The sequence below is a fragment of the Mus caroli genome, chromosome X (assembly GCF_900094665.2).
Source record: "Mus caroli chromosome X, CAROLI_EIJ_v1.1, whole genome shotgun sequence".
Taxonomy (NCBI): domain Eukaryota; kingdom Metazoa; phylum Chordata; class Mammalia; order Rodentia; family Muridae; genus Mus; species Mus caroli.
Genome location: NC_034589.1, coordinates 31543515 through 31570298, shown reverse-complemented (window position 1 = coordinate 31570298; position 26784 = coordinate 31543515). Strand labels below are relative to the sequence as shown.

Below are 26784 nucleotides of genomic sequence, written 5' to 3'. Positions count from 1 at the left end.
AAGCTGATCTTACCCCGCAAAGTCACAGTGCTAAAAATTTCACTGTTTTTTCTTCCATTTCTTCCTCTTACTCCTCCTCTTCTTCTTTTTCTTCCATATTTTCTGATAGAATTTGCCCCCTTTTGTTTATTTTCAAAATTAAGATAATTTAAAAAATAAGGTAATTTCAAAACTAGGATTTTATCTATCTATCTATCTATCTATCTATCTATCTATTTATTTATTTATTTATGTGTATGTATGTATGTATGTATATGTGTCTGAGGTTTGGGGTATCTTCCGGAGCTGGAGTTAGAAGCAGTTAAATGTAACCTTCCTGTTGTGGGGACTAGGAATTGAACTAGGGTCCTCAGCCAAAACAATACATGTTCTTAACCACTGAGCCACCTCTCTAGCCCCAGTTAGTAACATTTTAACTATGCTGGCTAATATGCCACATAGGTGTTAAAACCTTGTATTATGTAGCCTCCCTGAGTTAATGATTTGATAAGTTTCCATTATCATTTTATATTCTTGCCAATAGTATACAAGAATTCTAGCTTCTCTATTAACTCTATTAATATTAATATTAATATTAACTCTATTTCTCTATTAATTCTAGCTTCTCTATTAGCAAAAGATCTTAGTAGGAACAACATTATAATTTTGACTTGCCTTTCTATAATAGCCAATGATGTCAGGCCTATTTCATGTGCATGTGGACAATTTGTATACCTTCTCTGGAAAATTGTACATCTTAGCTTTTGACATCTATCTATCTATCTATCTATCTATCTATCTATCTATCTATCTATCTATCATCTATCTGTCATTTATCTATGTTTTTTCGAGACAGGGTTTCTCTGTGTAGCCCTGGCTGTCCTGGAACTCACTCTGTAGACCAGGCTGGCCTCGAACTCAGAAATCCACCTGCCTCTGCCTCCCGAGTGCTGGGATTAAAGGCATGCGCCACCGCCCGGCTACAACACATATGTTTAAGAGACTGATATTTGCTCATTTGGCTTTTAGTTCTCCTGTCCAAAAAATCAATTAAGCTCACATGTATAGATTTATCTTTGAATTCTCCACTTCAGTTATTTATTTATTTTTTTTTTATGTACAAAGGATAGAGGATTCTATTGATAGTTCTGATAGTGGCCATGTTGTCTTTAAAAAGGGCTTTGTGCATGTATTTTTGTTCAGTCTTTGTTAGCTGGCTTAGCTACTCACCTCAGGTAGATTATTAAGTACTCAAACCATTTAATATATGAGAAAACAGATCAAGTAGGCTCAAGAGATTTGCCCAGAACTAAGTAGCAGAACTTGAATTATAGCCCAGATCAACTCTTGCTCCTTCCACCCCATCCCTCCTGCCTCACACTGACATTTGCCGAGTCTATTCTGCTTCTTCAAGTTTTGTAACAAACACTACCTGCTATTTGCTCAGGAGCTTCCTTAACAGTAAGGGTGGAGAGCCAAGGAAATACTGACTGTTATTAAACCATAAGCCCGGGAGCTCTGTCAAACACTCATAGGAGAAAAGGAAAAAAAAAAAAAAAAAGAAAGCAAAGATCATGGCAAAAGATAGTCACTTCATGGAATAAGAGAATTCTAGTGGGGGTAGAACATGAGGCCACCAAGGAGATGATATCATCAAAATGAGAACATGATGTAGAAAGTTCTAGAATATAAATGTGTGAGCCAAAACAAAACCCTTGGCTTAGGTCTAAATGGAGTTGGTGCCTGGCAGGTTTGTTCCTTCATTTCAGTGCTCTGTAGTCTGTAGGGAGGCTCAAGGCTGATGGAAAGATAGGAGCCCGGTACTGGCAGCACTTCCATACAATGGACTAGGAGCCACTTTTTTTTTTTTTTTAAGAGTTGTTGTAGAGTTCTGACATGAAAAAGGATGTCTTCACACCTTAACCAGAAGTGCTCAAGAGTGGTCCTAAGGAAATGGCCAATGAAGAGTTGCTTGATCAAAGACATAAAGATTAAGATGAATCTTGAAAAAGCCATAATATATCCGTGCATTTGGTACCTAAGTGGCGTCTCTGGTTTAGGATAAGTTAGAGAATAAAAGAGGCATTTTTTTTTTTTTTTTTTTGCAAAGTCCATGACCATTGTCTCAGTAGACCCAGTTTGGTCCAGGCAAGAGTGCTTTCACAATTTCCTGTGCCTCCTAGGAACCTTTTGTGTGACTAGAGCTCAGAAAGTTTGTGATCAATAATGGGGAGGGGAATTTTACAATTGGAGCTCCAGAATCTCAATGGAAGCAGGCGTGCGCATACACACACACACACAGAGACAGACACACAGACACACAGACACACAGACACACAGACACACACACACGCATGCATACACATAAGTACTGACAAACATGCTTTAAAATCCTGTTTTCTATTTGAAACAGAAGCAGATCATCCTTTGGCCATCTAAGTTGCATCATGCCAGCCCATCTCTTTGACCCCAAGTGCTCCCTTGCCCTGCCCATTTTCTCTATCCCCTCTAGCTTGCACTCTCCAGCAGCTTTCCAACACTCACTCACTTGGTCTTCCTTTGATGTTTCTTCTGTGCTTCTTTCCCTGTAACAGTTAACTTTCTTTCAGAAAAGATCCTGGACCTGTGACCTACTAAAGACACAGGATTTTTTTTTTTTTTTTTACACATACAGTTTACATTGTTGGGTTACTTTTCTGTGGTTAGACTTGATTTATTTAGACAAATAGTTTTGTTTTGTAACAGCCGGCAGGATATGTTTCAGGTGGATGGGAGTCCAAAGAATCATACTTTCTGGTACTTACTTCCTCAGGGAAGAAATGTCTTCTTGGAATTTTGGTGGAGAGATAACGGGACTTCTCACTCAGAGCTCTTCCTCTGTAAAGTAAGGCAAGATCTCAGGCCTTTCCCATACCCGAGGTGTCTGTGAGATGCATTGTAATGCCTGTAGATCTCACACCCTTAGGGAACCCACTCCAAGCAACAAAGCAACAGAACTGTGTGGAATCTAATGGAGTTTTCCTGTCAATACACTGATGCACGCTCACCTGTGCTGCTGCCAAAACCTACCCACATTTTCACTGCTGCAGAAGTAGCTCCTGCTCTGGGTTAACGTGGTATCGATACATACAGGAAGGAAGACATCCATCTTTCAGACAGTTCTTGGCTCTCCACACAAATGGAAGAGAGATCTCTAGGACATGGAAGATGGCAAAGTGTGAGGTTGAGTGTCTGCTTCCGATGGAGTGCCCAGAGTGACAACAGAGCCTTCAGGGGAGGCAGAACACAGCCCCACAGTCCATAATGGGTGTCCTCAGTCTGTGCTTTCCCAGGTGTCAGGGGAGTCTGGGATGATTGCTATGGTTACCAGTCTGTGTATCCCTGTAGCACAGGAATGGATTCTGGGTAGAGCTTACTCTTAGGGCAGCCACATGCTTGGCAGGAAGAGTAAGGCAACGCCTAGATGAGAGCAGAACCCAGTTTGGTTTTGAGTGAGTGCCAAGAATACAGAGAGAAGCCGGGCGGTGGTGGTGCAGGCCTTTAATCCCAGCACTCGGGAGGCAGAGGCAGGTGGATTTCTGAGTTCGAGGCTAGTCTGGTCTACAGAGTGAGTTCCAAGACAGCCAGGGCTATACAGAGAAACCCTGTCTCAAAAACAAACAAACAAACAAAAAAGAATACAGAGAGAAGGACTAGAAGAGACAAGGCCTTCTCCCTGAGATTTAGGCTCTGCCTTCTCCCAGAGATTTAGGCTCTGCTCTTTACATTGAAACACACCCCCCTTGATGAAGAAATGATCCTTGCTTGTTTAAACTACTTTATTTGATGGTTAAATGAATGCATATATCTTACTCAGGGTGAACCAAGGATTAAATACCTGTTTGGGGAAGGAATGCCCAGGAAGGGAAGCTCATTGGCTGAACACTCTGGACCTATCTAGATACCCCATTAGCATGGAGAACTCCAGGTTTTTATGCTATGTGACTGACTGCTATGGTCCTTTCAGTGGGGTGTCGTGGTTGTTCCAGATCATGTAGAGTTTGGCAGGGAGCCGGCCCCACCCCTACCGTTCTTAATTTTGAGTGTCATGGGGTTTGGGTTTACTCAACCCTACCAGTTCTTCTGTCTGGTGGCATGGTCCACTTGCCCCATAAAAAAGGAAAACATTTACCCTGTACTTAGATCTATGTGGGATCTAATGAGCAGGCCTCTAACCTGGACAACAGTGGCATTGACTCTGAAACAGCTACACCTGCCATCAGGTTATAATGGGGACAGAAAATCATTCACACACTGTTTTATTTGCAAAAAGAATGAAAGTGTTTCCAAAATGATTCCAATATTTCTGTAGATTTGGATTTTTCAAGATAGAAAGTTGTCGGGTGGGAGAGTAGATAAATGGTTCAGAGTTTAACGGCACTTGCTCTTGTAGAAGGTGCAAGCTTAGTTCTTAGCACCTATATGATAGCTCACAACTATCTGTAATTTAAGACAGTTCTGGGCTCTCCACACAAATGGAAGAGAGAGCTCTAGGACATGGAATATGGCAAAGTGTGGGGTAGAGTGTCATCGTCTGACCTCCATAGACATGTCCTCACATGTTCATATGCAGACACATGCACACATACACACAAAAAAAAATCAATTTTTTAAGGTGGAGGGGGTTGGAGAGATTTCTCAGTAGTTAAGAGCACTTGTTACTCTTGCAGAGGACCAAGGATGGGTCCCCAGTCCCCACATGGTGAGTCACAATCATGAGTAACTCAAGTTCCGGACTGTCTGACATGTCCAGGGCATGCTCGTGGATGTGGTGCACTTGCATGCATGCAGGCAAAACACTCATATTCATACCATAGATTACCTACATCTAAAACAAATTTAAAGCTTGAGGAAAATGACATATTATGTATTCATTGCAAAAATATTGGCTCATATATTTAAAAAAAGAGTCTCCATTTTCTTCCTAATATTACTTCCCTCTGCAGAGGTGACTACAACTAACAGTTTGCAGTGAATCTTTCCAGAGTGATGTCTTTGTATTTCCACACATAAATATGTAACTGAGATTTTTTAGAACACGAACTAGAGTACACTATATTAATTTATCACAGAGGCCTTTCTTTTTGTAGTATTGGGAACTGAACCCAAGGCCTTGCACATGCCAGGCAAATGTTCTATGCTGAACTGTATCTCTAGCTCCACGGTAGTTAAAAAATAACAATAGGGGCTGGGGAGATGGCTCAGTGTTTAAAAGGACTTGCTTCTCTTCCAGAGGTAATTTCCAACATCCACATGGCAGCTCACAATCATCAATAATTCCAGTTCCAGGGAATCTGAAATCTTCTTCCAGCCACGCCAGGGACCAGGCACACATGTGGATGCACAGACAAAAGGCAAAAGACTCATACATATAAAAAAATAACAGTATATTCTGGAAAGCTTTGCCACTAAATATAGGTCTGAATATTTGTTTATGGATGGCTGGGTGATGTGCTGGCTGTTACATATCTGTGCTATGGCTTATTTAACCATTCACGTAATGATGATGGTGTGTAAGATATTGTTTATAACTTGTTTTTCTGCAGAACCCTACTCTTCCGGCACTGAACTGCTCTGTTGAAAATGCCCATCCAACTGTTTCTTACTATGCGCGTCCCCAAGTGGCGTCGTACAATACCTACTATCATAGCCCTCCTCATCTGCCACCGTATTCTGCTTATGACTTTCAGGTATGTTTGAAGAGAGGGGGGGGGGACCCTCTTTATTCCCTGACCTGTAACTTAGCCCTTTTTATTGTCCTTGACTTATTTATAGAATCTTCCCTTTGCTTTTTGAATTGATAGGAATTAACCCAGGCTCTCTACCCCTGATAGCCTTTATCAGAGTGTTGAAACCAGTGACTAGATTAAGGACCAGATGGGATGGAAGACACAGGAAAGTGGGCAGAGCATAAGAGAATAGAAATGGGAGGAAACAGAGGAGGAGTAAGGTATCCCAAATTATATTTAAATACACTAAGGGATGATAATTTGACTGGGAGATGGCAGCTTGAATAAGTTACTATGGACTCCTGTTCAACACTGGCTTTTGCTCTAGGGAGAGGCATAGCCCTGTAGCTTGACATAAGGAAGCTCTAAGCCACAAACAGGGCTGAATCAAACCTCCAAAGAGGAAGTCCCTCTGTTTTGTTTTTTTTTTCAAGCATCCTAACTAGAACAACATAGAGAAAATACTTTTACAACTCTCCCTGTTTTCTGTTTTGTTTCATTTGTTTGTTGGTTTGCCTTATCATATAGGTCAGTACTAGCGTTAGCATATTTGCACTTTCAGCCTTTATCTTTTGATCTGTGCCTAAGTCAGAGAAATTGGAAGCATGAAAGGGATTCATTGTGTTCAGAGCGCAGACTGAGGAGGCCCTTTGGGAAAACCCATCAAATGGATCTTTAGATATGAAGGGTGATTGTACTTGCAGCTTTCCTTTACTGTGGCAAAAGCCACCAGGTCAAAATAAGCTTCTAAACAGGAGAGAGCTACTCTCGCTCACAGTTTTGGAGGCGTCAGTCTTGTGACCAACTGGTTGCACTGTACTTGTATACATGGCATCACCTCCCCAGAGTGCTGGGGACCAAATCAGCCCTATCTGAACAAAGACCACCAGGCCTGTGTTTTAGGGAAACCTCTGAAAACCATTCACCAACTAAGAATCAAGTTGCACTAAAATCTGGTCAACCCCAAACTCAAAGACCATGGGACAATTCTTTTAAAGGAACGAAACTTAAAAAAGTTCCTTTAAAACTTTAAAGGAACTTAAACTTAAAATGTTTGCTTCAATTGATTAGAGCCCATAAACGATGAAAGGGGACATAAACTTTCTGGGGATATTTGTAGCTAGTGTTTGGGAAGCGGATATCTTTGGGGAACCTGATTTCAGCTTTAGTTTGCCAAAATAGCTGAAACTTTAAAACTGTTAGTTGCATGTGGTTTGGAGAGGTCTCTAGCTTTACAGCAGGGTAAGATAAACATAGGCTTGTTCACTCCCATCAAGCACAGCATTACTACCAGGAGAGATAGCATTAAGGCTTGGAAAAATTGCCGGGCAGTTTTTATCCCAGACCTTGGGAGGCAGAGGCAGGCAGATCTCTGAGTTCGAGGCCAGCCTGGTCTACAGAGTGAGTTTCAGGACAGCCTGCACTACACAGAGAAACTCTGTCTCGAAAAAAAAAAAAAAAAAGAAAAAAGAAAGGCTTAGAAAAATTATGTTGGAACTTGCACTAAAGCCTTGTAGCTACAGAAAGACAGCTCTAGTATTTTTTTTTTTTAACCCAGTTAGGTGAGTTAAAAAAAAAAATACTAGGTAACTATGTTCAGGAAGAACACAATGTCAGTACTAACAGAGACAACATGTTTATCTTTTAAGAGAATTCAACTATGTTGATACTTATACAGGGATAGCACCATTCTCTTGGGGCCTACATAGTAAAACAAACACTCCTCAGATAGAGAGGTTGTAAGCCAAAAACAAGAGGATTCTTCTTTTATTCTTTTCTTTTTTTTTTTTTTTCGGGTTGTGCTTGAGATTTTCCCCTTTGCCTTTATTTTTAAATTTTTAATATTTTTATTACATATTTTCCTCAATTACATTTCCAATGCTATCCCAAAAGTCCCCCATAGCGCCCCCCACTTCCCTACCCACCCATTCCCATTCTTTTGGCCCTGGCATTCCCCTATATTGGGGCATATAAAGTTTGCAAGTCCAATGGGCCTCTCTTTCCAGTGATGGCCGACTAGGCCATCTTTCGATACATATGCAGCTAGAGACAAGAGCTCCGGGGTTCTGGTTAGTACATCATGTTGTTCCAACAATAGGGTTGCAGATCCCTTTAGCTCCTTGGGTACTTTCTCTAGCTTCTCCATTGGGAGCCCTGTGATACATCCAATAGCTGACTGTGAGCATCCACTCCTGTGTTTGCTAGGCCCCGCTTTTATTCTTTTCTTTCCTTTCCTTTTTTCTTTTCTCTTTTTAAAATAAGTGTGTGTGTGTGTGTGTGTGTGTGTGTGTGTGTGTGTGTTGCCTGTGTGGGTACATGTCTGTGCCACAGCACGTGTTTGTGGAGGTCAGAGGACAACTTGTTCTCTCCTTCCACCACGAGGATCCCAGGGATTGAACTATATAGAAAGGCTAGTCTTGAATTTGTAGCAGTACTTCTGAGTCATCCTAACTGCTGGCAAGATAGGTGTGAACCTCCATCATGAGCTATTTTCATTTTCATATCAAAGTAAATTGTATTGATTTTAGGAAGTTAGACTTTGTGGTGCACCTTCTAATGAGGGATAAGAATATCTAGTGTGACACTTAACACAAACTCTCAGGAGGAAACCTCCCTCTAAGTTATTCACACATGTATTTGTCCATTATTTTCTGCTAAAATCCTACCCCAGAATCAAAATAAGATTGGCAAATAATTCAGTGATGATTGGATTGTTGTTTCAGCTCAAACAATGCCTGGTCAGATACTGGGGCTGGGGATGTGACTATAGAAGTTGAGTAAGACAGTCCTTGTATTAAATGATTTGTCTAGAGACTTAAGGGATGAGTCAGAGGATAGCAGTCATGACAAAAAAGTAGATAAGTGATGTGAAAAAAAGGACACTTAACCCAAGTAACACAGAGAAGGGACTATAATTTATTCACCCTGGGGAGAAACCAAGATAAATATTTAATATTTATGCTTGCTGCCAAGCCTGATGAGCTGAGTTCAGTCCCTGGGACTCACATAGTGGAAGGAGAGAAGCAGTTTCCACCAGTGCTAATCTGCATACCTGTGTGCATGTATACAAACAAATAAAATGTGTATGCATACATGTGTGTAAATATGGACATATATGTATATATTTAAAAATTAAAGAGCATCTATGTTTTTACCTTCAAAATAAACCCCACTCCATTCTGGGTTTGTAATAAGAATATCAATGATTATAGAAGCCTCTTTTTTTTTTCTCTTTTTCATTTGTTTGTTTGAGGCATGGTCTCACGTTATAGTCAGGCTGGCCTTGAACTCATGACCCTCCTGCCTTAGCCTCCCAAGTGCTGAGATTATAAGCCTGTCTGTCTACTTTTCAATAACAACCATTATTTTCTGAACACTTATACATCAATAAAATACTCTTGCCACTGCAATTTGTCAAGTTGTGATGACAAAATAATGGCGAGGTTAAGTGACTTTAAGTTCAGATAAGTCAGAAGAGGAGGAGAAACATTTTTACTCATAACTGCTGGTTTTAGACAGGAGTTTGGAGAATTCTTTGGAGAAGCTATGAATCTGAGTGCCTATAGATTCTTTTCCCTGGTTAAATTAAAGATATCTATACTTCTTACTGTTGTTGTTTTTGTTTTTTGGGTTTTTTGTTTTTGTTTTGTTTTGTTTTGTTTTGTTTTGTTTTGTTTTTCATGGGTTTTCTAAATGTGACTTCAGGAGAGTCTCATTTACTCTTTTTCATTAGATTATCAAGTTGATCTACCCCGAAAAGAGGTTCCCTTGCTCCATCCATTTCCCAATTTAGCGGCCACTTAGATGCTTGCTTCCTGTACATTTCTGGTTCTTTCCTTAGGCTCATGTTGTCTCTTGTATTTCCTATTTGGAGCTTTTGAGTTTTATGGCATAGGTCTTGGAGGGAATATTTTTATTTTTTTTCTAGAACTTAGTATATAAGTTGAGGAGTCTTTTATTCCCAAATGTGCAATCACTTATAATTTCAAAGAAGGAAATACCAGTCTTCCAATAAAACACCCAACAGGCTGGGTTATTGTGTTATGTTTGCATATGATCCTAGATAAATAAAAAAGCTGTCAAAAAATGCACACCAGCTCTGCAAGTCAAACTGCTAGGAGAGTGAGTCTGTTAAAAAAAAAGAAGAAGAAGGAGGAGGAGGAGGAGGAAGAAGAGGAGGAGGAGAAGGAAGAAGAAGAAGAAGAAGAAGAAGAAGAAGAAGAAGAAGAAGAAGAAGAAGAAGAAGAAGAAGAAGAAGCCGCCAGAGCTTCGCTTCCTCCTGCTCTTCTCAGGTTGAAAATGACCTTCATTATAGTTAGACTTTGAAAGACTTTCTTCTGAAAGACTTCTTTCTTCATTTTGTTCATTTCTAAATAGGGTTATCTCTGTGACTCTGATCTGATCATTTCTATTCCCTTTTACTCTGAAGTTAACAGAAGGAGGGCAAAGATTCATGGTTTTAATTAGTGAATTGTGTGCAAGTGTGTGCATGTATGTGTGTGTGTATGTGTGTAAATTGAGCTTGGTGGCTTCTACAGAATGAGCCATCTCACCACCCACCTCACAGGGTTTTGTTTTAGTCCTTTAAAATCATGCCTTCATGTTTATTGTCTTGTTTGTTCCTCAACCTAGAACTGACCTTATTACCCGCATGTAATTAAAATGGTATAAAGGCAGAGTGGGAAAAAAAACTAAACCCACCTCAGCCTCAGAACTGGCTGGAGCCATGCAAAACAAAACAAAACAAAAACAAACAACAAAAGCAAAACAAACCATGCCTTCGTTGTGTAATGATCCAGTTAAGAAGGCTGGGAAACCTTTCTTGTGGTCAGAAATGGGCAAGGATTTGTTTTGGGTCAGTTGGCCATGAGGAAGTTGTGAGACCCAAGTGTGAGACAAGAGGTTATTTCAGCTTTACATTCTGATGTGTCCTTACACTTAATGAACTTCCCATACTTCAAAATAGGGAGGCTATATGCTGAGATGGCTTCGGCCTCCTTACACATCTTCCCAGCACCACCCTTGCCTTTTGAAGTCGTTTCCCCAGGACCCCTTCCATTTCAGCTAAGCCCAAATTCTATAGGGCATTAGCAGTTCCTACTGTTTCCTACAGAAATTGAACTCAGTAGTTTTATCTAAAACGTTGAAGGGTCACAGTCATATGTCTCAGTCTGGATGTTAGGTTAGTTCCTTTCCTTTCCTCACCAACTTGTCCTTTTTCTTGTCCATTTGGTGAATTGCCAAGTTTAAATTCAAAAGTCTCAGTCTGTGAAAGATGCAAATGGTGCTGCTTATGTTCTTTATTCAGCACCTGCAAGTACATGATGTTTCACTGAAGCCATTAAAAATGACTCATATAAATTGAGCTCACTTAAAAGGAGGAGTTAATGGTTCAGGGTGCTTTGAAGCTCAGAAAGCCATTTCTGCCTTTTCTTGATTTTCCCCTCCCCTTTCAATGTTTCCCTTTATTATCTTTTTTTTTTCTATTCTGCGATTTTCTTCTTCCTTTTGTCTGCTCTTCTTTCCATATCCTTAGCCTTTTATTTCAAGGGCAGAATGTAGGGGAAATGTTTTCAAAAACCAACAAATCCTGGAGCGTTCCCTGCTTTGAGATACAATTTCTTGAACTAGTCATTGTCACTAGGCAGTGCCAGGGAACCTTTTGGAGTAAAACTGTTCATGGACCTCCTAAAGAGAGGTGTGTTTATCTTCCCAGAGTTGGGCACAGACATTGAAGGATGTGGACAGGCACGGGGCAGGTGAGGGGCTGTGGAGAGAGATACCTGTGTTCATGAATGGTGGCTTCCCACTTAGCACCATTGGAGTACATTCAGTACCCTCTTAGGTATATTAGAGGGTAGTCTGTAGGTCACCCAGGCATTAGAGGCATCTCAGAAAGCCAGAGCTGACTAGGCCAGTAGTGGGCTGGCTACTTAGATGTTCCTTGTGCTTTGTGGTGTGCAGAGATTCAAAGCATCAGTAAAATTCAACTCATCCAAGAACCAAAACACACCAAGCCAGTTCTTTAGCTACAGCAAAGCCAAGTATTTTCCAAGGTGCTTGCCTGTTGCTAGGAAACTGCACACTGGTAACTGTGGGCCTTTTTCTTCTCCAACCCCCAAGGGTATGTGGACTGCAGCCAGTTAGCTCCCTAGCTCTGCCAGGAACCTTTAAATTTCTCCTCCAGATTTCCACTTTTGATCTCAGAGGGAAGAGGACCTCTTGTCTGCTGCCCACCTCTCTGATAGTTATCAGCAGGAAACTGAGACGTGAGGACTCAGAGGAGCCAGAGGCCGTTGGACTAGCTTCTTTATTATCAGTGTACAACTGCCACCCACGGCAGCTGCCACCCACTGGAACCTTTGAATGGCTCTCAGAAAGCAACTGACTTCAGCTGTACTGCAGGGACATGTCATTCCCTTCTGTGGCCATGAACACCTAAAATTGCCCTGCTGCCTCTTGCCATCTCTATAGTAGGATTTAGGACAGAGTGGCACATACATGCGACATTCTTGTCTTTGTGGGTTTTACTTTCCTCTCTGATTAAGAGGAACATTCTTACTAGAAGAAAACAACAAGAGAAAAGAAAAGGAGGATGTAGTATTATTCACTCACTTTTTTGTTGTTGCTGTGATAAAGTACCTGACAAAAGCAATTTAAGGAAGAAAGGAGTTAGTTAATTAGTTGGTTAGTTTTTTTTTTTTTTTTTTTTTTTTTTTTTTTTTGAGACGTGGTGTCACTATGCAGACTTGGCTGACCTGGAACTCTATATAGACCAGACTGACCTTTAACTCACACAGATCCACCTGCCTCTGCCATCTGGGATTAAAGGCCTTTGTCACTACAGCCTAGGAAGGGGCTATTTTGACTCACATTTCATTGTGTTGAAGGCAGGATAGTGACAGGATTGACACCACAGTAACCTTACTTTAAGTGAACAAGTTTGCTCGATGATCTAGCAATGTCTGATTTTTTTTTTAAAGAATATATCTGTTATTAAATAACATAAGCTGGACTATTTTAGTAAAGGATATCTTCTTGGAGGGAGGGGGCAGTTTAAGCTTAGGAAGACATCTTGCTTCTCTTGGTCTAGTCTTTGAAGTTGTACTGCTTTTAAAGTTTCTCTAGGTTCTCTAGGCTAGTTATTTAGTCATTATTCAGAAAATTGGTAGGGTGAGGGAGGAAGAGGAGGGTGGCGACTCTCTTCACTCCTAACATTATGTGATGCAGATGTTGCAGTGTCTCATATAGGACCTAGGAATCTCTAATCATTGTCTTCTCAAGAGTATAGACGTCTGGCCTGGGGATAAGCCTCTGTGAACTAGTCTCATGCTCCGGAAGCCTCATGTCAGGGTTGGTCTAAGATTGTTACAAGCATGCAAGGATGATATGATCCAACGTGTGATCCCCTTCCACCTCACCTCCGTGCTGAAGTGGTACTTGAACTCTTGAGAAAAATCTAGTGTAAGTGGCTCTAAAAAAATACCAGATACTCACGGAGCCCAGATACACTAGAACACCTGCAGGTCTCCTATTCTGTGTGTTGACTAGGAGACTCTGAACTGGTTTCCTAACTCATATTGCCCTTGTTATTCCCTCCAATCATACTAGAGTGAGGCTACGGTGAGGTTTTACTCACACTTTAAGTGCCCCCCTCTGAGATTCCTTACAGGTTCCTCTCTCCCTATATGAGAGAGAATATGGAGTTTTTGTCTTTCTGAGTTTGGGACACTATGCTTAGTATTATACTTTGAATATCTCAATAGATTGATTTTTAAAAATCCATACAGTGGCTCTTTTCCCAAAGTTAGACAAACAAAAAATAAAATTGAATTCTCAGTCTCTTTGGAAAACTGACAAATTGTTCCTCATTCTTATCATTGGTTTTCTCACCCCCATGCCTTTGTTAAGCCTTGTTTTCTGATCTGTGGTGTGTATGGGTAATGAAAGGAATGGTAGTTTATATGGAACAGGACTTCACACCCCGGGACCCAAGCAAGCCAACTGATTTGTCTAATCTTGGACCCCTGATCCCTAGACATCCCAATGACATATTCTTACAGAAAAGTTTTTTTCTAGGGATCACTTACTTACCTCATTAAACATTCTTAAACCCAGACATTTTGAAAGACTGGTCATAAGGCTTAAATCATAGTGTAGGAGAGAACTCATGGGCTGAATGACACACAGAAAATGGAGTGATGTCTTCAAGAGGCCTCACAGCAGAACAGGATCGAGTAACTGTCTAGATGCAGAGTTGAAGGGGCAAGGAAGGAAAATCCCCAGTGTTTTCAGTCCGAGTAACTTGATGTGGGGCTTTTTTATGTCCTTTACTGATACCATAAGATTTAAGGGCTATTTTCCTAAACAGGAACACATTTGGTGTATATTCATTTTAAATAGTAATGGCTATGGAAGGAACTGCACTCACTCACTGCCTGAGATGTTTTCTCTTTGTTACACAGCATTCCGGTGTCTTTCCATCCTCCCCTCCTTCTGGACTCTCCGACGAGCAGGAGCCCCAATCGCCTTCTCCTTCACCCAGCTACATGTGGTCCTCCAGTGCGCCACCCCGTTATTCTCCACCCTACTACCCACCTTTTGAAAAGCCACCACCTTACAGTCCTTAAAGAGGAATACCATTGGCTATTGAGATTATTGTGGCTTTTGTATTTCTGCTCTAGTGGAAGTGTGTAGGTTACATCTAAAGTGTGACTCTTCTACATCAAGTTTTACAACAGCTTGCCAAGCTAGGGAAAGATAGGGGATGAAGCTTATTCATTATCAAGGAAGGACAGGATTGGCTAGGCCAAACCCAGTACTTTGAAGAAAGCAAGTTCACTAAGCAGGGCTGGGGAGCCAGTCCAGCAAGAAGCGTGGCTTCTTCAGATACGCATTTCCTGATGCTCCGCCTCTATACAGTACAAGTGTGGTTGCCATCTGCTTCCCTTTATGTAAATGACAGTGGTCCTCGGGCCCTTGGTAGATGACTATGATAGCACCTTGGTTGAATCACCTGGTCTATAGGCTCTATTTTCCCCTACAATTGATGTCACTCTTAGGAAAATTTCCTAGCTGATTGGGCTACACAGTAGTTCCAATACAGAAAGTTGTGGCTTTTTGTTTGCTCGTGTCTGGATATTGAAAAAAAGCTGCCAATCTCTTTACTCTGTTCTCCAAGTCTTGTAAAAATGGCTGTTGTGATCATTCAGCTCAGCTTTCATGGCTGGTACCTCCTAAGGGGAAAAGTGCAATAGTCCCTTATCCTGAGTGGTGAGAGACCAGGACTGGCTGATGGAGAAGCACGGAAATACAGAGCAACACGTGTGCTATTTTTAGATCTCAGTATACATCTGGCAACTTAGGAGACAGTGTTCCTACTATATGTTGCATTATTACAAAACACATTTGCTACTGGAGATATAAATCTTACAGTTGAAATTCAGAGTTTAAAAATGCTAGATTAGATTGGGTCATGGTGTGAATTGTTACTTATCTTTGTGACTATTTAATCTTCAGCTATTGTGCTTTCACCCCAGCAAACCGCACGATCCTGCACCCCACCACTGAAAACTCATCTGTATTTTAATGCCACTGCTCTTATTGGTCCTTTTTTTTTTTTCTGTTGAGATCAATTGTGACAGCATTCAATTCAAGATTATGAAAATGTTACAATGCCATTTCAAGTCTTCAAGACCTCAAATATAGCCAACTTGACAAATTCTTAAGTGTTACGTATTTAAAAGCCCACCTGGCATATTGTGGTAGTTATATAGTTGTTTTAATGATACACTCTAGCACCCATGCCTTCACTCCAGCATGAACACGTTCACTGGGATTTTATTTTAACCTGAGAAATGGTTTAAAAGAAGATTGATAATCCTCCACTTGTATTATGTAAAAGTACAGGAGCTACAGAAGACGCCTAATTAGACAGTTCTGCAAACACAAGAACACACACTGGAAACATTTCCAGCCCATTTCGCTGCCTCCCTTCTTTGATGGTTGGAGGCAGCAGACCAATGCTGGTGCTCCCATCTACCTTGTAGACACCTGGTTATCAAGAATCACCAAGGCACAACAAGTGCACTCACTGTTACGGTAAATGTTTGCAAAACAGTCAGTTTAACTTTCAATGTCTCTTATCCAGTCTTCAAATCCAAAAGACTACAATCCTTTTATGTTACATAAAATTACTGTTATTTTTTCAGTTCTGAACATATTAAAATTCTATTGGACTTCAAAAAGGACTAATAATCAATTGACTTATACAGACACCTGAGGGTTTTTTTCTTGTCATTTACACTTTACCCCTTGCTTTAGTGAATGTGTATATTTTAAAGGCACCATTACAAAGTATATCTTTTATGATCACATTTCTTAAGGTGTTAAGATTCTATGACTCATTTCTATGTATTTTTTTTTACTTTACAAAATAACTTGAAACAGTATAGATTTTGTAACACTTAATTTGAGCAGCTTTTTTTTTAATCACATTGAATTATATCGAGTGCATGCTACCTTAGGAAAAATTAATATTTGCTGCTTCACTCTTCTGCAAAACATTTGCTGTAATGAAGGAATTTGTATTTCCAATGTATCTTGATGGCATTTTATAACATTTACTGCTTTCTTCCTAATTCTGCTCTAAAGTATTGAACTGGGCATGAAATATTAAAATATTAATTCAAAACCTGTATAAAATAGATGTTGCTTAAAATCTGTATCACTGCCATGTTGGAAACCCAGACAGCTTTTGTGATGTTTCAAATTAATAAAATTATCTTCCCTATCCACTTACAGGTATTCTCGTGGTGTGTTCAAAAGTACAGCAGGCACTCTAAAACAACTGGCAATGCCAACTTACTTTTAACTGCAATGGTTCAAGAAACAATGGGACATGCTTAACCAAAACACAGAACCTAACGACAATTTCTGCCATGCTGTCTTCACAAATACAGCTTCTCTCCTGCTATGGAAAAAAACCATGAAACAATAGGATTGAAAGACTATACAATTCATTTACCACAATCTTGCAAAAAAAAATCACTCAGAAATTAGAATGAATATGTTTTATTTTGTGATAAACTCTATGAACTAATAGCAGGTAACAGTTAATGAAAAGCAGAACTTATGATAAGGAAGATTGTACAAATATGAAAATTACAGTAATTGGGGAAATGAACAAGGTTTCATATGACTAACAGAGGTAAAGAAGCCAGTGCTATTGAATTTACATTTAATTCCTCAAAATACACACACTATAACATTTTAAATGCCTACAGCAGGGTTCATTTGTTTTTATCTTTTTAGCCCAATTGAACAAATTTTTCAGTGACTCTGAGTGGAGGACAGTGACCACCAAAATGATAGCAAAATTATCCCCATTTAATCTTGCAAGAATGCTATAACCTTTTTAAAATGTTGGCTTATACTTTGAACAAATTTACTATTTCAAATAGATTCTACCAAAAATAACTACAGATAATTTAGAAGTTGAGTGAAATTGAAGCCAACTTGAAATAACAGTAAAAAAATCAGTAGTCAGAAAACTAAGTAAAAAATAAAAGTAAAAAACTATTCACAGTAGATTTTAAATAGCATTTTGCTACAAACTTCCAATCTAATAATGGCTAGGAGTAAAGAGTTATCGTCCAGAGGAGTATTCCACAGCCTCTCAACTTTGGATCTATAAAGGTATTTAAAAAAATCCCCAAACACATGGAAGAGTCTTCCTGGCAAAATTACAATTTAACTTTCTAGTTCTTGTCCTCCCTGCAAACTCTAGAAGCTGCTTTTCAGTAGGCACAAAGTTTAAAAGTTCTTATTAGAGACTTGACAGAGCAGAGCACAGCAGTAGTAGTGAATCATTTGGCCAGTGTTATTCAGAACAGATAGTTTTTCATTATAAAATTCCCAGTTTGTTGTAATAGGCTTGTAGGAATTAGCAAGTCTTATTATGACAAACTGATTTTACCTAGCAGTTGACACCAAAACATCCTTATCACCGACACTGGTAGAAGCAATTATGTCTAACTGCTGAGACTGCATTCATGAAACGCATTTCTCAACTGAGAGCAGCTTTTAAGCAGACCCTATATTCAAAAGATAGTGCCATCAATAGCTACAGAGAAAGGAAATGAATATTGTGATCAGAAATCAGAGTCTTGACCTATAAAGTGATTTTAAGTTTTCTAAGAGTTAGCTTATGATAGTAGGCTTAAGCTTACCAAAACCAAAACATAAATGTACAGCATTCTACTTCTTGGTAAGCTGGGACTATCCTCTTCCTTTGTATTACTGCAAATACTGATTCTTGATACCCTCAGCTACCAACTTAAGAAACACTGAAAACTTTATCTTCACACCTAGTTTAACCAGAAGAATGACCTATATATAAAAAAAGCATGATTAAAGCTTTACGTTCAATGTCAAGAAATTGACAAAAATACACAGAGAATGAAAATACCTTATGCTGAACTAAGAAATATATAAGCAAGATCACAAATGACTAACAACTATCCAACAACAACCATTTTCAGTATCTATTATTTTTCCATTGCAAAACATTAATTTTTTTACAGAGTTGTATTAAATCTGTTATAAATGCTAAACTATATATCTGTTCCAACCTGCTTTCTTTTATTACTAGCTTTTGGGTAAATTTTAAATTCTTCTAAGTGTTTAAATATATGTCATCTTAAAAGGAGGAAAGCTGGCACTATTGTCAAAATAAAACAAGAAGCAATGTGCCTCCAGTATTCCAGTTATGGTTTCTGCTATATATATAGCAGCAGTTTGCACACAGATTGGAACTTATTTTAAGGGGTTAAAAAAAACTCAAAAGACCTTGTTGAAATGACAATTCTAGATTGCCATTTAAATTACTTAAAATGAAAACTTCCCACTGGAGATTCTAACATGAGCATTTAAAAAGCTGTGCCAGCAGCCTCCCTCCCCCTCCTTGCGCCCCCCCCCCCAACCACAAGTCTCATCTATGGAATCTCAACACTTACTAGCATTACATATAAAGATGCATTTGGTGGCTTTCAGATAATAAATTCACAGCATTTTGTGGGAACGTTTTTTAATCGTAATTAACAAAAGGAGCTCTCCATTCAGCTTGACTGCTGCTATCATAGAAAGGCAGAAGAGCAATGATAAGCACAAAAGAATCCCCTGGCTGCACTACATGCATGTTTGCTAGCTCCCTGTAACCCCAGGACCATAGCTTAAAGGCATATAGTGGCCTTGCCATCAAAAGCAGGCTATGGTTAATCCTAGTTAGCTAAAACGAACTCAGTCTTCATAGGAGAGACTTGTTTCCATGGCTATTTGACAGTGGGAGAGAAGCAGAAGGCTGATCTCCATTTGGACTGACAGAATAAACCAAGTGAGGACTTACTCTGGTATTTACTAGCACAACTTTTGGACACTTATTACTTCTTATGCCATATAAAACACAACACACTTAGACTTAACATTAAGAAAATTGAAAAATCAGCAGTAGAGTGTTAACCTGGAAGGGGAACATTATAAGCTGTACTAGGGTATATTAGTAACTCCAGTAAGTCTCAAAGAACAGTTAGATTTCTTCAAAGTCTACTCAGAAAACTACGTCCCTGCACCTTTAAACATTTACCTTTTCAAATGAGCTGAAAGCTAAACTATACAGACGCTTCAGGGGTGTTCAATCTCTACTCAAACTTTTAAGGAAAACTGTTTCTAAAACTTAACAATGCAACTAGTCTACTTTCAGAGGACATGGTAGATCAAATTAACATGTTTCTACCTTGACTTGTTTTACAGGTCTTCTGAAATCCATGCCCCTTAATTCAACCCAAACTTTCTGATATTCCAAGACTTCAGTAAGATTCTGGTATTATAAATTCAAACTCAGTACTGCCATCGGTGGTTACATTCTGTTTAAAAATGGAATCATTTTCTTGCTGAATAAAAATATCTTCCCAGAACGTTGACTTGTTCTGAGGAGGAGTAGATGTGGTCCCTACTGGAGGCTCTTTTCCAGCATCAACCTTGTACCCAACAGCATCATCCTTCATGACAGGCGCAGCACTTGACTTATTAGAAAGGTATGCATACTGTCTGATCTGTAAAGACTTGCATGGATGTAAGCGATAAAGCTTTGAGTCCCCAGAAGGGTCTTGACTATGAACTGACTTTATGTGTGAAGACATAAACTGATAGTTGATGAAAGATTTGCCACACGTTAAACACTGATACCTTCGCTCCCCTGTGTGATGAATTTCATGCTTGGTGCGGTATTCTGCAAGAGGAAATACCTTATCACAGTAACGGCACTGGTACTTCTTCTCCCAAGAATGAATGTTAAAATGTCTTCGCAAGCTTGTAAGACAGACATATGACCTTTTGCATACAATGCAAATATAATAGACCCTTCCATCTACTATTAACTCATAGTGATCATCATGTTTTACTTTCATACGCTTGTTTGGTGGCTCACTGCCAGATGTTTTTGGTAGCTCATTATCAAGTTTGGCCTCCCCTCCATCAGGGTCATCTTTGACAGGGATCACTATATCGTAAGTATCTTCACCGATATTTGCATAAACCTTGCAACCAGTTGATAAGCCTTCGATTTCAGTAGCTGTATCTAATGTAATGATCTTCTGACCCTCCATTACATGTTTTGACCTTAAGTCTGGATCATTAGTGTTTCTAGTAATGACATCTGAAATTTTTAAAGAATTGGAAGGTGGGTCTTGAGGCAGTGCAGGAATCTGCATCTTCTGTGTCAATGATCCATCAAAAGTGGTACTTTTGGAGTTATCAGCCTGAGGGACCAAAGATGTATTACTGACTGCTGAGTCTGGACTGGAGCTAATGATGTCATCGTCATCATCTATAATTTCTTCCTCTTCCTCAGCTTTGTTTCCTGTTAAAACAGCACTGTTGGGCGTCTGCTGATTCTGTACAAGTAAATTGACTGAAGAGGACATATGATTTGGGAGTGAAGAACTGACACTCGGTGGTGCAGTAAGTGGAGCCTGATTTAACAAAATAATGTTAGGAGTCAGATGTGCTGAAGCTGAAGACACTAGCAATTCTTCACTTCCTTGTGTTTGGTTTAGAGTTGCCTGATTCACAGGAGTGGGAAGTTGAGTAGGTGTGATGTTTGTTACAGGGGGCGAGTTATCGCTAGCGCAAGGTGTCACTTCCGAAATAGCAACAGAGGCTGGGTTAGGCTGGACCTGTGTTGCTGTGTTGTTACTTGGCAAATCCTCCTTTGCAGGCAAAATTTCAGAGCAGAAAATGACATCATCGTCATCATCATCATCTGAATCAGTAACAATGATCTTTTTCATTTCATTATCTTCAGCAGATAGTGAAAAAGACTCAGTTATAATGGGCATTACTGTAGCCCCATTATCTTGGGCTTCATCTTTTGATTTTTCTATGTCAAGGCTTTTGTCACTAGAACTAGAAGGTAAGGTCTCAGCAGTACCATCCTGTGCTGTACCTGATATGCTTTTAACCTGTGACATTGGGACACCAAGCTCTGCTATAAATTTCACGCCTAGTAACTGCCCTGATTTAATTAACTCGTCAAGCAAATCTGCTCTAACACGGACAACTTTGGAACTGTAGATATAGTTCAGAATTTCTGCAAAAATCTCAGCTCTTATAAAGCTTAGTTCAACAACTTGCCCAGCAACTGAGAAGAGCTGATGGAAGTATGTACTCGAGGCTGAAAGGATGTTCCTATGGGCCCGGAATTTTCGGTCTTCCACAATAACAGTAACATCACAAAAGAGACCATGGCCACGCTGTTCATTCAAGGAGTTCAGCAGACTGGCAGAGTACTGAATGTCTGTAGCAGAAATCAGTTTTCTACTCTCCATGCCTATAAGGGAAAGAGAAGAGGGAAAGAGGGGAGGATTAGGGAGGGAAAAATCCCCAAAGTACCTGACTATTCGAAATGTGAGGCATAGGTATGGTAAACAGTTTACATTTTAGTCAATATTTGGTCTAAATCTTGACCTTTAAATATGCTCTTACGTACACTAGCTTTTGACTGTGTGTCAAATCTTAGGACTTACTCTGAGAAAAGTCAAGAAAGTTTGAAATTGCCATGCAGATCTGAACAATAATCTCCTTGGTAGCCTTCCTTTGAAATTCAGGAAAATGCATTTCCACTAATCACCCTTTTAAAATTAGAATTCACTTTCCTAGTCCCAACTTTACTTCACTTTTCCTCAAGAGGTAAGAATCTTTCATTTTAAGAAAAATCTTCACCATTAAGCATACAAATTTCTTCCTCAAATGCCAGAAAAGTTTAGTGTGTTTAATATTAAGTCTGAAATGTATACTCTTCAACTTCATCTCTAATCTTATTAGTTAGATCCTATTCAAAAGTTCACACTCATAGACAAGGACAATTATGGACACCGACAATTACTGCCTCACAATTTCCCATTATTTCTACCTACCCCTTACCCTTCTATTCTGCCTTGCACACTTTGTAGAGATGCAGTGTTAGACAGAGTGAAGTCAACACATACTCTAGTGAAGAAACAAGTAAACAGAAAGGGAAAGCGCCCCTCCTCGGTGCTTATTTACATAAAGAGGGCAAACATATGTTGTTGGTAAAAAAATTATGTTCACTAGTATAAGACCTATTTCTCTTCAAAGGAGTCAGTGCAAGCAAGAACAGTAACTGATTACAACAGAGAAGCAAGCAACTGTCTCTGCTGTGGGACACTCCAAACACTTTCTTTTGGCATTTCACAGAAGCTATTTAGTTAACAGTGCATCCAGAGTGCAAAGGACCCATATGCATATTAAAATATTTATAAGCACAAAACACATGTTATACAAATATTATATATTAACCATTCCTTGCTAAGCACATTTGGTAGAGAATTATTTTATTAATAAGTTACTAAAGAATGTCACTGTCACCTGGTACTTAATACACAGGCACACACGCACGCACGCAAGCACTCACATATAAACACACAAGGGAGGCAAGAGTATCTCTGGATTTAAAACATCATAACTTAAGAACAAACTATGGGCAAAAGTCTAAAAGCCAAACATTAAAACCATGTTAGCTACTCCATTTTAACAGCACCAAGGAATTACAGGCAATCACCACGGCATTCATCACAAAGCATGACCTTTAGACAACCTGCCAACAATCCAAATCATGAAGGTTTCCACAGAAACCACTTTCAAGTGGACAGATTGCTGTATATGGCCACATGATTTTTATAATTGGAAAATAAGGGTTTTTTTTTTTTCCAACATGGGAATGATTCAAAGGTAGGTGTCTAGGTGATACTGGGACCTGGTTTCATTTTGATTAGGTATCCAGCTGGTCAGGGTTAGCCCAGGATCACCCCAAGTGGGTCTCAAAGCTTTCCTCCCCAGAGATTTGCGACCTGCCTACAGAAAAGGCATCTCATAGCATTGTGTAACACATCTTTGGTTGTTGGCTGGTTTAGAAGGCTGGTGACAGTAGGGAAGAGATAAAAGCCACAGGCCAGAGGGTGAGACAAACCAACACCACAGGGCTCCCTGCAGCTGCTGACCATCTATTTCTCTTCCACCATCTCCCTCTTCTTCCTTTGAACTTTGAAGCAAAATTCACATGAAACCACAAACAGGGATGGAGATGCAAACAGCAGAACGAAGGCAGGGGGATTGAGGGGTGTTGGTGAAAGTAGGCCTAGCTCCTAAGGGTACTCTGTTGGGGGTAGAGGGCCATGTGAAGCTGAAAGCATTGTTGTGTCCAAAGAAGGGTCTAAAGAGGAGGATGGGCCCCATAGTAAAGCTCAATCAAACTAGTAGGGAGGTGGGAAAAGAGCCCCCCTCCCCGCCCCCCAAAGCGGAAGAATGGAGAGGGAGAAAGCCAAGTAGGTACTTGGCGGCGTCCCCCACGCCCTAAGGCCTATGCAAGGGTACCGGGTGTCTCTGGCACTGGACAGAGAAGGGGACCACGCCGCGCCTTACCGGTTCTCCTGGTAGCGCTCCGGGACCCACACAAAGAAAGAGCAGAGGAGCCGGGCCTCGGGCTCCGCTGCTTCCTGGTTCAAGCGAGGCGGCCGCAAGCGTAGGCGCGGCCAGGGCATGGAAGGCGTAGGCGGGCTCCGTCTCCCGGGCCCGGTGCCCAGCCCACTCCTCACCTGCTCCGCGGCGGCCGCTTTCTCCTCCTCGGGGCCGAGGCAGGGTCAGAGTCCTACCCAAAGCAGCCGGACTCCGCAGCGCCGCTGCTGCCGCTTTAAATGTCGCTCCAGTTTCCGCCGACGTCAAAGCGGCTTCCACGGACGCGGCTCGGGCCGCTGGGCTCCGCCGACAGAGGGCGCAGCGTGGGAGGCGTGGCTTCCTCGCCTTCCTCTTCCGAGAGCAGCCCGGGGTTGTCCGGAAGAGCACGAAGCCCGCCTTCGGCTCTTTCCGTGACTGCGAAGCTTTTTTCTAAGTGTTCTGTGATTCTCTTTTTTTTTTTTTTTTTTGATTTCTGTAATCACTTAAGTTTATTCTTTACAAGAAAGCACTTTTGATGTAATTTAAGACACACATGCTTTGATTGAAGAGGGACTGTAAGTGAGTCCAATCTTTTTCTACCTGTGAAGAGCTCGGCTCGGTGAGACAGACAAAGATCCGATGACCCTGTTTGGAGTGGCAGGGAGGCTAGTCTTATTTGTTCAAACTCCGTGTAAGTCCCCAGGGCTTAAAAATGTTCAGAGGGGGCCGGGCGTGGTGGCGAACGCCTTTAATCCCAGCACTCGGGAGGCAGAGACAGGCAGATTTCTGAGTTCGAGGCCAGCCTGGTCTACAAAGTGAGCTCCAGGACAGCAAGGCTACACAGAGAAACCCTGTCTCGAAAAACAAAAAACAAACAAACAAAAATGTTCAGAGGTTGTATAAATTCCAGTTCTTTTGCATGTTTGAAGTCTGCCCTGTTAGCCTGTTGCTTGGATGACAAGCCACCTTGAATACAATCTGCATGCTAAAATTTAACTCATACTAATTCAAATTGTAGGATAACAAGAAAACCACATCACACTGTCTACTTTTAAGAAGAAACCTGTGTTCTGATAACTCTTGTTAATCGAATGTTAACTGGTACATGCAATATCTTGTTAACTGCTTATCTATTAACATACAGATCACGTTTGATCTGCAGCAAATATACTCCAGGCCCTGTGGGATAGAAGAGTAGATAAAACAAGTTTCTCTGGTTTCAGAGGGCTCAGCAGCTACATACACACGAATAAACGGATTTTAAAAGTATAGAACTACGGAGAAGGAATAACAAACCAAACAGTGTCAAATGAGCCCTACCTTGAAAGGCAATAATATTTGTATTGTTTATCATTATTATTTCCATAGTATTTCCTCCTCAGAAGCACTTAGAGTCTTACATGGTGATTGGTTATATAGCTGAGTAAAATCCCATTGTAGGGGCTGGTGAAATGGCTCAGCGATTAAGAGCGCTGACTGCTCTTTCAAAGGTCCCGAGTTCAAATCCCAGCAACCACATGGTGGCTCACAATCATCCGTAATGAGAGCTGACACCCTCTTCTGGTGTGTCTGAAGACAACTACAGTGTACTTACATATAATAAATAAATAAATCTTTAAAAAATCCCATTGTGTGTACTTAGCCCATTTCCATTGCCCATCCATGAATTGATGGACATCTAGGCTTGTTTCCACATCCTAGCTATTATGAACATAGCTGTAAACGTGGGTGAGCATGTATCTTTATAGTAAGAAATATTGTCCTTTGGGTATATGTCCAGGAGTGGTAGAGTTGGGTCATATGATAGATCTAGCTCTAGTTTCCTGAGGCACCTCCACACTGAGTTCCACAGTGGCTGCACCAATTTGCAGAAACTCCAGTATATTCTTACTTTTCCACTGTTGTCATAAACACAATGACCTAGGCAACTTGTAGAAGAAAGAATTGCTGTGGGCTTACAGCTCCAGTGGATAAAAGTCCGAGATGGCTAAGTTAAGGAAGCAGGTACAGTAGTTGGAACAAGCTGAGAGCCCACATCTCGAGCCACAAGCAAGAAACAGAGCAAGCTTTAAAATGGCACCAAGTCTTTTAAACTCTCAAAACCCATCTCCAGTGTGGCATACTTCTTTGAATAAGACCAGTACCTCCTAATCTTTCCCAACCAGTTCTACCAACCAGGAACCAAACATTCCAATACTTAGTCCTATGGGGGTCATTCTTATTGAAACTACCACAGGCCCCCAGGTAAAAGCCAGTTTGGAAGGTTTGCAATCCTGAAGCTCTCTGGCCAGCGAGTTTAGCTGTCTTAAAAAATAAGGTGTAGAGCAAACATGGAAGACATGCATGTCAATATCTGGCCTCAACAGATGTGCACACAATTATACATGTGCACCTTCAGGCATGCATATATGCACATACAGTACACATTTATACATATCACACACACATACAGACACACCCAAAGAGAGAGTGGAAGAGGGAGAAGGGGAGGGGGAGGGGGAAGAGGAGGGGGAGGGAGAGGGGAGAATGGATATTTTATAGTGAGCTTATCCAATTGGAGGATGAAACCAAACAATGAGATTAATTTTGACTGTGTGACAGAATGACATTTGTAAGCTGGAACACAATACAAAGCTATTAATTAAGTTGCTTAATATGCATTAAGTGCATATTAAGTAGTACCAACTCTAGGCTAATCAAGGTTCTAGGTGTTGTGGATATAGTTATCATTAAAGTACAATTCCAGTCTTAATGAAACTTACACGCTAAGGGGAGGAACATATATAAATATGTCATTTAAACACATAATATAGCATCTATTTGGGCTTGAATGAGAATGGACCCCATAGGTTCATATGTTGGAATACTTGGGTTCCCAGTTGGTAGAAGTATTGGGGGAATAGTAAGAGGTATGGCCTTGTTGGAGGAAGTATATCACTGGGGGCTAACTTTGAGATTTCCAAAAAACCAATGCTGTTCCCAGTCTTCTTTCTCTTCCTTCTGCTTTTCGATTAAGATGTGAGATCTC

The 26784-nt window shown here is 40.5% G+C and overlaps 2 protein-coding genes across 6 annotated transcripts in view; one reads left to right on the top strand and one right to left on the bottom strand.

The window, feature by feature from the left end:
• Positions 1-16655, top strand: part of Tmem255a (transmembrane protein 255A) — a 55882-nt gene extending 39227 nt beyond the window's left edge. For 3 of the 4 annotated variants that reach the window (XM_021153272.2, XM_021153277.2, XM_021153274.2), the window contains 2 exons: positions 5565-5708; positions 14213-16547. In XM_021153272.2, coding sequence (XP_021008931.1) covers positions 5565-5708; positions 14213-14377 — 309 coding nt within the window. In that variant the 3' untranslated portion in view covers positions 14378-16547. The other variant, XM_029473302.1, reaches the window with a different exon arrangement.
• A 149-nt stretch (positions 16656-16804) lies between these two features.
• Positions 16805-24062, bottom strand: Zbtb33 (zinc finger and BTB domain containing 33). Of its 2 annotated transcripts, none has more exons than XM_021153271.2 (2): positions 23745-24062; positions 16805-21633 (listed from the first exon to the last, which is right to left on the bottom strand). In XM_021153271.2, the coding sequence occupies exon 2, from the start codon at positions 21629-21631 to the stop codon at positions 19613-19615; it is 2019 nt and encodes a 672-aa protein (XP_021008930.1). In that variant the 5' UTR covers positions 21632-21633; positions 23745-24062; the 3' UTR covers positions 16805-19612. The 2 variants fall into 2 exon arrangements, with proteins under 2 accessions (XP_021008930.1, XP_029329161.1); XM_029473301.1 differs by having other exon boundaries at positions 23918-24062.
• Between the last annotated feature and the right edge of the window lie 2722 nt (positions 24063-26784).